The sequence below is a fragment of the Bombyx mandarina genome, chromosome 22 (genome assembly GCF_030267445.1).
Source record: "Bombyx mandarina strain Sakado chromosome 22, ASM3026744v2".
Lineage (NCBI taxonomy): Eukaryota > Metazoa > Arthropoda > Insecta > Lepidoptera > Bombycidae > Bombyx > Bombyx mandarina.
Genome location: NC_143228.1, coordinates 14,165,746 through 14,176,869, shown reverse-complemented (window position 1 = coordinate 14,176,869; position 11,124 = coordinate 14,165,746). Strand labels below are relative to the sequence as shown.

General features: G+C 35.2%; 1 protein-coding gene across 1 annotated transcript; it reads right to left on the bottom strand.

Moving 5' to 3' along the window:
• Nucleotides 1–1,898: 1,898 nt before the first annotated feature.
• On the bottom strand, nt 1,899–8,970 carry LOC114240222 (major royal jelly protein 3-like). The gene is made up of 9 exons (XM_089737196.1): nt 8,533–8,970; nt 7,684–7,851; nt 6,765–6,932; nt 6,124–6,240; nt 4,878–5,057; nt 3,841–3,992; nt 2,982–3,155; nt 2,469–2,568; nt 1,899–1,980 (listed from the first exon to the last, which is right to left on the bottom strand). The coding sequence occupies exons 1-7, from the start codon at nt 8,807–8,809 to the stop codon at nt 3,042–3,044; spliced, it is 1,176 nt and encodes a 391-aa protein (XP_089593322.1). The 5' UTR covers nt 8,810–8,970; the 3' UTR covers nt 1,899–1,980; nt 2,469–2,568; nt 2,982–3,041.
• Between the last annotated feature and the right edge of the window lie 2,154 nt (nt 8,971–11,124).

The window sequence follows — 11,124 nt, the reverse complement described above, 5'->3', positions numbered from 1 at the left end:
CGAGTTGCCACGAGCACACTGCGAGCCGCCTTTGTGTTCGCAGTGATACCGCCACTCAGCGGGTCACTGCGAACTTGCTGCGCTCCTTCCGCGAGCGGCTCGCAGCGGCCTCGTGCCTACGTACTCACTGGATACTGTATCTGTTACGTTACGTGCTACACGGCTAGGTGAGTACCCAGCTTACGATGTCATGCGATTGACCAAATTGTTGCCAAGTAGGCAGACGAGCTTACGACCCACCTGATGGTAAGCGGTTACCGTCGCTCAGGGACGTCAGCAATGTCAGGGGCAGAGCCAAGCCGCTGCCTCCCTTTCTTGGAGAGCATTATTTACTGTGTTCCATCGTTAATTTTGTGACAATATTTCGTACAATTGTTACTTTTAAAAGTGTTGAGTTGATGTTTAAGTGATTGCACGATTTCTAGTGATTCGAATTTCAAAGAACCTTTAAACTAAATACTTCTTACGCTAACTGTTATCGTAAGAAGTATTTCCTGCTTTGGACATTTGGATTCTTCTAGCTATCTCTTTCTCGCTGCCACCCTCGCCGCAAAGAAGAGAGTCAAGATAAACGAACTGGTCAACAAATTCATCAAGTGTCAAGTCATGAAGTTCATTAGAGCGAACAAGCATACCAGGTCTAGGGGGAACCTAAATAGTTATATAAGATTAAAAAAGTTTAATTCCAGAAACCAAAAATCGCAAAGCACAAAATTACTGTCTGTCATCATAATCTTTTCGAATTTAGAATTTAAAATTCATAAAATTTAAATTTTTTTTATTATTAGATGTAAGATGTTTTAATCACCAATCGCAGACCGTGAGGTTCCATTTAATTTTAATGTTTCCACTTTGGCAATTCCAGTTTAACTCTTAAATAGTCAAAATAGCCAAAATGTTAAAGTATGATACTGTCATCCACCTTGAGCTACGATGTTTTTTTATATAGTAATTTTTTTTTTTATTATCACTCGACTCATCAAACCGGTGTGCGGAATGCATAGATGTAGGCGCGGCAAATTGATGAATGTCTGCGTTCACAATTACTTTTTTAATTTCGATATTGAAACTATGCAATTATAAGAAGTGACCTCGACTGCAAACGCTTGAAAGAATGCTGATCATTACATTCATAAAAGTTTGATATAAGGAGAAATTGTATATTTAGTTATGTGGAAATTATTTTCATGCATTTTCCAATTGTTATTATGCTATTGCGAAGTTACTATAACGTCCAAGTAACATTTTTTTTAATTTTCCATCTAGGTAGAGCATCAATTAATTTTATACATACGTTCTACTAGTTGTAAGTTTGGTTTAAAAATAAAATTATTTATTTATTAAAAATAAGATAAAATAAGTTGAAAAATAATGTGAGCATGCACAGTGCCTCAGCTTCGATCTAAAAGCAAGTACCGTGTTGAAAACGATATCAGAGATGATTGAGTGATTCATAAAATACAATAAAAAACCAAAACATGAACATATTATAAGGATATTAGGGACATTAATGAAAGATTATAAAATAAATTATAGTAAAAACGATAAATAAATAAAAACTCAGTATTAATGAAAAATATTTAATTATTATAAGCATTTAATTATTATACAGCTCTATAATAGATTTATTTAATTCCTCATAAAAGCTCACCTTAGTGAACATCTATTAATTGTTCAAGCAATTTTGAATTCAATTCTGGTATTATTTAAGTAGAGATTATACAATAACGTCTTGGTCTATCATCGTGGTTAGACAAAAACTGTATCCTCATTATATTTTAAGAAAAATAACTTTTTGGTGATTTTGAGTTAGTACTCAAGAACTTATTATACACTTAAGATTGTAACACTTAAGATAATCATGAAACGATTTTTTATAGTGAACGGTTATTTGCTTACGTATAATATCTATGATATAAATTAATATAGTTCTTATTCAGGAAGCACGCTGTATCTTCAATAGCACCATCAAGATCCATCCTAAAAAACAAACAATCTGTACAATTGTTGGAATAATAATTTTTTTGCTGTTTTCTGTTATTGTTAGAACCTGCCCACCCGGTCATTAATGGTTATCGCCATTGAGATCTTAGGTCCTTTCTACGGCTCTCTACAGTAGTCATACGTTTCGGTTTGAAAGGCGGAACAACTTTTTTACAACTTGACATCTCAAGGTGAGTGAAGGAATTCACGTTGTGATGTTCAGGAGCACTGGTAGCCAGTTAAGACCTGATGGACCACGAGCACTGATATCTTCATTGATTTGTCCAATGGTTGAGACAAATGGGTTCAGATAGTCTTAGTTTGATGCGAAAAGGAAAAATACAAGTGGTGTTTCAATGAAATGACCTAAGCTACTTAAATTTGGCAAGAAATACCTAGTTTTTGTACTTCCATGTGGTTCTAGGATTCTCCTATAAGAAAAAAATCATGTATCATCCTATATAAAAATAAAAACTTTTACATACGTGTACATGTAATGGTTCCATTTGTTGGGATCCTGATATTGTGAAGAGTTCAACTTTCTGTTAAGCAAAATTTTCAATATACTTCCAACGGCTAGGACATCTGCAATGTGAATAACTCAATAAATCATACACGAAAACCGTATATAACCAAGTGCGATGGAGTGCGGTCCTAGTAGATATCGGGCTGTTAGTGTTTCGTGCGACAAAGAGAACAACCACTCTAGGAAGCCGAAATAAGCTGATGGTCTCTTTCGAAAGATCGACGTGTAATATTTATCGTAGAGTACTCTAAGTGGATAAATAGGAATTTCATTAACTTAATATCACCTACTTTACTTGATTCTTGATTTACTTGGTTCACACAAACATTGTAAATTGTGAGTTATTCTAGACGATGCAATGAGCACACTCCTAGAGATAGCTCCTATCGAGCTACGCTCTGGCACCTTGGCCTATCAACAGATTTATGAGTGCAGATGCTGCCATAAAAATTGATAGTTTAATTGTTCATACCAGAGATGTAAAGCGATGAAGTGAAATTTAGCCTTGCTACTTCATGGACGTTCTCAGGTATCATTTCAGTCTCCAGATTCCAGCATAGTACACTGTCTCTCGCTTTGTTAATAAATAGTAGGTTATTGTTACCCATGCTGAGAGAGAACAAAATTTTCTTTTCTCAAAAAGATCCTGGAACAATATTTTTCACCATTAACTTATTTGTACGTAAAAAATGGTGCGCACGTTTAACGTAGTGCACGTTAAAGAAGTGAAACTTCTTTTGCATTGTGTAGTATTGTGGTTTTCTTCATTTTTCATCATCAAAATAAATTTCTCTTGTAATAGGGAATGTTGCGTATAAAAGAAACGACCTAGCTCGCTTTGTCCTTTCCCTCTCTACCTAGTCGAGTGGTTCGCGAGACACTCCGTCTATTTTCTCACTCTCGCTCCTTCCTAAATTGTATCTTTTCTCCCTAGCCGTAACGAATCTGTCGCGAGCTAAATTTTACTCTCAACGACATAAAAGACATAATATCTTGTATGGTTTTTTTATCTCGTAGCTATTTAATTACAGTAGCCCGTGAACCTAACTCGAATGTCATCGCTCACCTTGAAACATGATGTTAAAATCTCATTTTTATTGTATAACAGTTGCTTCGTCATTCAATCTGAAATGCGGATTATCTCGTAGTAATTCGTACATATAGATACAACCACTAAGCGTATTTCTGAAGCAAAGCATACGGCCGCCCTGGATTGTAACTAATCAATGTAATGTTACCATTGCAGGCAAATACAGATGTTTGTAAACGGCGTTTAAAAAAAATACTTCAAGAATAATACGAATAATAAAAATACATATTTCAAAACATACGATATCAAGATTTTCCTCTAGTTCATTTTCCCATAAATTCGCAGCCTCAGATCCACGAGTAGACATCATGATATCAGTAAATGACTTCAAACGTTCTCTTCCAGTCGTTAAATTCGATGTCAATGTGTATTTTATAAAATTGATTGGCACTCCTATAATACAGTAAAACGGAAAACAAAGCAATGAGAGAAGATAAAAGCAACAGTCACACACGCCTTTAACAAGTTTGAGAAGGATACAAAAATTCTTCAAATTAATAGAAAATGACGTGAAACTTGTTTTGTACTCGATTGAAAGCGCTTATAACAAATTTGTGCTACTCTCACAGATACTGCACTAGGTCCATCCGCATCGCAAATTTTTTTCGCGGCTTGCGTTGCATTTTTACCTTTTTTGTAGTAAAAATTTAAAATGTATCGAATTTCTTCATTAGAATTACTGATCTTGACAGTACGAAAAATAAATAAAAATCACACATTTTCCTAATTTGAGGAGTTATCTTCTTTAAAATTTAAACTTTTAATGATACCAAAATCAGCCAGATACAAATAGATTTTAGCCAAAGAGATTTTATTACAAGTTCATACATAGTATTATTATACTATGTATGAAAAGACTTGTTCCCCAAACCTATTATTACGGCGGGACGTTTTTAGATGTTGTTAAACTTTCTATGGGAAAAAGACGCGCTACAGTAGCAATATTCAGAAATGAGGTTGCTCACGCGAACATGTTAATAGGAAATGAGGTAAAATTACGTGTTCTGGACTGGAGACCGCGTACCGGTAAACGCAGCGTTGGGCGTCCCCCTGCCCGTTGGACCGATGACTTGCGGCGATATGCTGGGAGAGATTGGATGCGGAAGGCGGAGGATCGTTCATTGTGGCGGACTATGGGAGAGGCCTACATCCAGCAGTGCAGAGATACAGGCTGATGATGATGACGTGAAACTTGTTTTGTACTCGAAATTGTCCATATTTTCGAAATTTCCAACGCTATTGTATCTAATGCTTGTATAAAGACTGTGAAATACTTACGCGGGAACTCAAAGTGCGGCGAATCCGTTGGGAAGTGATTTAAATCGGTAACGTTGAGCCGTGTGAAGGCAGTGTCTTCTAATGAAAATACTATTATTCCGTCTGTAGCTTGATCCGTTATATAAACGAATGTGTCATTACATTTACTTCGACCAGTGTCTACGCCTAATATCATTAGACCTGAAAAAACAGGAGTAGCTCAAAATGTAATTTACTTAATAGTACTAATAAAGACAATCAAATCTATTTTGTTAATTGTCGTAGATATACATTTATACATAATGATGTATGTACATATATATGAAACGACACATACATCTGCTGTAATAATAATATAAAAATGAATTGCTGTTCGATAGTCTCGCTAAAACTCGAGAACGGCTGGACCGATTTGGCTAATTTTGGTCTTGAATTATTTGTAGTAGTCCAGAGAAAGTTTAAAAGGTAGATACATATGGAAATGCTCGGAATTAAATAAAAATAACAATTTTGTTTTCCCTTTGATGTGTCCCCCGTCGGACGGATACCTTTACTTTGTTTTAAGTTTATTTTATACAATAGTTTAGGTCTTTTATTTATCGATTGAGGCGCTACGAAGTCTGCCGGGTCAGCTAGTAATAGATAAACCTTTATTATCAAAGATGGTTTAGTTAGCCAGTTATGATGTCAGCGAATACTGATCTCACTAAAATAAGGATTCGTCTAAGTACATATGTTACCACATTTAACTCACACACGAATTTTTTTTATAGCTGGCTCCAGTCGCGAATCTAACTGATATTGTTTTACATGTGATTGAAGATACAGTATCTCAGTATCTAAACACCACACCAATGACTCGACTGAGTGATATCAACTAGCCTAGAAAGAGTAACTTTTGTATAAGTGCAGTCGATTGTAATTGGCGCAAAAGGGCTCCTGGCTTTGAAGATTAAACGTCATACTATTCGCAGCCAGCAGCAGACCTAAGTTTCAAGTTTCTTAGATTGTGATACCTGATATGATTTACAAATAATTATCCCAATAATACGCAAATCTCTTTGCTTACTGAAATACACAATGAAATGCACAATAGCTCTATTGCTTTTTTCTACTCAAGTCTCTCCCTAATTTCTGTCTATAAGTCCATCATCAAATTAATTCCATTCATCTGTATTCTATCCTGTTGTAACTACCTTTTCTCGTGTCTCTCTTTTATGGCTCAACACCACCAATATATTATATAACAGCGTTACAAACTCCTTACCTTCAGTAGCTGTACCGTTGATCAGTACTGCAGGGCTTATGTCAAAACTGAATATCAAGTGATCAGTGCCCTCTCTATAAGCTGCTAGTGATGGGTGTTTCACTTGTTTTCGTGCGCCTTTCAAATAATTTATGCGTAAAATTAATTAAAACCAACACCGGAAAGTCAAATCAAGATTTAATTCTATTAAAAAAAAAGTTTCTTTTTTAAATATTCATATTCCTACTATTATATTTATAAAATCGTTTTTTTTTTTGTGAAAATAGAAATGATATAGAAAAAAAGATTATTTATAATAATATTATTTTTCCATTCATTTTTAAATTTACTTCATTTACAATTGAAATTAATAAAAATGATTTAATATGACAATAAAGCAGTATCATGATCATCACATCAAGTGTCCAAAGGCTAATTAATGTGGTTACAGTTCCCACTCGCTCGATTGAGATTCCTCAGTCATCAATATAATAATTGTGGCAGTAACTTGATTTGTGCTACTATATCAATGAATTAGGAAAAAAAAATATTATAAATAAATAATAACTTAAAATTTTTTTTTTCTTGTACTAAAAGTCGACCTCATTACTAAATAGCAACGATTTCACTTTTAAGTCAGAACAGCATCAGTTAAATCTTACCTGGTATATCAATCAATCCGGTGTCAACCATCCATAGTCTCCGACAAAAATCGTAGAACGTTTTATAAACTGAAACTAATTTGTTGCCTTGCTTGTTATCGAATGGCTTAAAATCCGGACTAATGTATACTTCGCTTTCATCTATAACATTGACAGTTGATGGTATTCCTTAAAAACAATATTGTGTGAAGAAATAGCTGATATTTCATCTTCATATACCATGATTCATATATCTGAATATGTCACAAAAAAAAATGTCATCACTAGTAAACTGTCATGTCAGGGAAACAGGTTATTTAACAGAAAGGCCTACGTATGTACCTATTTTTCTAAATAATTGCCTACTTTAATAGTTTTTCTATTTTTCATTCATAAATATTTGCAGCGAGGTTGTGTTGTGTATTGAGTAAGGCGGAGCTTTTGAACGGAGCGGTCACTTTGAGCCGTTTCTATAAATTTGAGGTTTAATATGAAAAACTAAATGTTCTTTTAGGTTGTTTCGTTAGCTAAGCTTATCAACGGGTAGTTTTGTAACACCCTGTATTAATGATTACTGTAATCATAGTATTTTATTTGGTACTCGCTCGAAAGAGACATAATTAAAACTACTTTTGGATTAGTAGTAGTGTCCGAGATTAAGTCGAATAAGTAGTTAAGATAATTCGACTCCCGCATGTCTATTCACAGTCTCGAATGTCGAACGATAATGCATTGTTTAAAAATATTGACACAAAAACAATTAAGGAGGTCATTGTTCCACCTTTGGAAATTCCACTCACGATCTTCCAGACAACGATTTCTACTCAACAACATTCTGTTTTTCAAGCAATACCCCTGCTCAATACCACTTTAGCCTATAATTTATTTGTATGTGCTTAGGTTAGAGATATAAATATTAGATTAATGTCAAATATATTACCAGGTTCTGTTCTTGGGATTGTAATAAAATATCCAAGTCCATAGTAACCGCCATCAATCGCGAATGGTCTGTTATTATTTTTAATATAAAATTTCTCTTCTTCGGTCAGTTCTTCTTCAACAAAATGAATAGTACCTTCTTTGAATGCTACGTCACTACTGTCATAATCTAAAATATAAAATAATCCTTGAACGAATGACATTTTATACTTAAAATTTATCGTGGGAGACGCAATTGTCAATGTTGTGGAATTTTTGTCGCCAACACGTGGAGCGAAGTTGTGTGAATTGTTTTATTTTGTCTATTTAGTGTTTCTTCAGGTTTAAATGTGTAATAACGGTGGTTTACTAACTGTTTAGTATTTGTAAAAGTGCACAAATGTAGAAAAATGAAACAAAGCCGCTGAACGTAGCTTCTCGGGATCCTCCAAAATGTCCACTGAAAAAGTCTCAGATAATAACCAACGTTTTAATGAAACTTTTATCATCCAAAGTTTCATTTAATTTTATTTCAATTAATGCCTTAAATTAATCAACTTCATTTCATTTCGCTCAAAACAAAATATGCAAAAAATGAGGCTGTGTGATCTGATACCTTCGCCTTTCCAGTTGGGAAAATGGAGCCACTTCTTAGAAACACATCTCGAACAAAATAATGTCTTGAACAAAATTGCGTAAGTTGCATTTTTATTTCCTACAAATTCTCATGGATACCACTTACCTCATGGTAGACACCGTGGTTCATAGACACGAGTAATATCGTTTGGTATTACCATCGATCGAAAGGGATCCGAAAAGACCCTAAATTTAGACACATACATTGATTTAAATCATCTGATACTGTACTTACATGTTACACCGCCAATATCAAAATAGCAATTAGTCCACGCATATTCTAACTCGACGTTTCCTTCAATAAAATTGTAATCGGGATTTACACTAAAATTGAATCCCGTGAAATTAAATCCCGTAAAATTAAATCCAGTCAAATTATACTTTGAATCGTAATCAATGTCTTGATTATATTCAACACTAGAATCATATTCGACAGAATTGTCTTCATTAAAATTAATTTCACATAAAGCATATCCGACAAAAACTACGAAAACACGAAAAGAAAATTGCATTTTTAAATAAAAATATGTTCTTTGCGACTGCACTGAAGTCGGTCGATCGATAAACTGGGTGTCCGGGGAAGTCTGGGTGTTGTTTTGATGCCGACGATGTCGATAATTTCAATAAAAGAAAAAATTATTTGTTAATGCACAAATCCTGTTTCGACCAGTTTGACAAGAATTTTATTACTGCACGACATGTGCTAACTCATGTTTTCCTTGTTTTATGCTGCCAAATATTAATTGAACTTTATGCTGATTGAAAAAAGGTTTGGAATTTATGACGGCTCTAACAAAAAAAATTTAAAATCGCTTTAGCCAACTTTAGTCTGCAAATTATTTATCAAAAGCAAAAAATTCAGTAGGCATTTTTAGTGTGTAGACATAGTTGTGTACATATACTGTACTAGTGAATAATGTGGACATAAAAATATGTAATTTTAAATTAAATAGTATTAGAAATCAGAAGTGAAAGAGGTTTTTTTAAAAATAAGGAAATGATACTCTAAGGATGATTTATCAGAACGAAAAACAATTACGACAACTAGGAATTAATTAATCACGACACCACAATAATTAGCACTGAATTATGCGTCCGTTGCATCCGAGCGCCCGCAGCCAAGTGACCGACGATCTAAACCGGCCGGCTAGCCTGGCGCGATGACGTGACTCTCGCCCCACCGCCTGACGTCACTGAGTAGAGGGGCCGGGTAGTGACAAATTCTCTAACAATAGTTTATTTAATTTAAATTAATTTAACCCGTCTTTTGCGACGAACGGCTCGGCGAGTAAATTAACCCACAGACACGGTCCACTCAGTTTCTCGCCGAATCTTCTCAGTGGGTCGCGTTTCCGATCCGGTGGTAGATTCTGCGAAGCACTGCCTTTGCTAGGGCCAGTATTAGCAACACCTCCTGGTTTGAGCCCCGAGAGCTCACCTACACCTTAAGGTAACGCTGATATAGCCTCTCAAGGCTATCAGCATGGGTAGGAAAAAAGAAAAAAAAACGCACAACACATTCCGTCTCATTCGGCTGAACTAGCCGGAGCTCTCTGTTATTATTGTTGTACGGTTGAAATTCAATAAATGGAATTCATTGGAAAAGTCAGTCTTATTTACAGTCACTATGGAAGGCAATGCCAACAGCTAACATAATGACGTCAGCGAGACGTCACCATTTGTAATAAAAACAGCGCTAGTGGCACCGTCATCAGCCGTTGACGTTATCAGAAATGGTGACGTCATCATTTTAAAAACACTATGGAACCAGTCACTCCGTCATATATAATTAATTATGTTACAATTCGAAGAGTATTTTACTGAGAATTTTGGACATCAATATAATTATTTTATTTAGAAGTGAGACAACAGAACAAAATATAGAGAGGGGGAAATTCGCTACTATTGACTTTTGGGTCCTATTAATCTATAATTAGATTTTTATAATAGGCAGAAAACAAATGTTCACGATTGATTTCCACGTTGAAGGAATAATATCATGTAATAAAAATGAAACCCGTAAAATTATAATTTGCGTAATTACTGGTGGTAGGACCTCTTGTGAGTCCGCGCGGGTGGCTACCACCACCCCGCCTATTTCTGCCGTGAAGCAGTAATGCGTTTCGGCTTGAAGGGTGGTGCAGCCGTTGTAACTATACTTGAGACCTTAGAACTTATATCTCAAGATGGGTGGCGCATTTACGTTGTGGATGTCTATGGGCTTTAGTAACCACTTAACACCAGGTGGGCTGTGAGCTTGTCCACCTGGCTAAGCAATAAAAAAAGAGATTCCGCGCGACATTAGAACCCTTGGTTCTGGTAGAATTAGGTTGAGGTTTTATTGAAATGCCATATTACCCTTTATTACCCTATAAGCTGTACCGACTAACTTGTGCGTGTCAGGTAATCCCTAACGCTTTGCAGGATAGGAATGATTATGAGGAGAAAATGCGTAGTTATTTATGAAAAACTAGCGACCCGCCCTCGCTTCGCTTCGGAAACATTAAAACACACATGAAACAAAAAAAATAAAATAATTTTTTTTTAAAAAAAGTAGCCTATGTTCATCAGGGACAATGTCGGCTTCTAATGGAAAAAGAATTTTTCAAATCGGTCCAGTAGTTTCGGAGCCTATTCGAAACAAACAAACAAACAAATCTTTCCTCTTTATAATATTAGTATAGATATAGACTACTATTACAGACAAATAACGGAAAAGTGATGGTTCACCTCGTAGAAGCTCTACCCACAGCAGTACCATCTGATTGAGGTTGTAAGATGCTGCTGGATATGGCCAGCCCGGGACCGGTCATTATGGCAAATTTTA

Coding starts and splice junctions, on each gene's coding strand:
- LOC114240222 (XM_089737196.1), bottom strand. CDS start 8,809: ATGCAATTTTCTTTTCGTGTTTTCGTAGTTTTTGTCGGATATGCTTTA. Junction 6,933..7,683: donor AATCCCAAGAACAGAACCTG/GTAATATATTTG, acceptor ATTGTTTTTAAG/GAATACCATCAACTGTCAAT. Junction 3,156..3,840: donor TAGAGGAAAATCTTGATATC/GTATGTTTTGAA, acceptor ATATTGTTCCAG/GATCTTTTTGAGAAAAGAAA.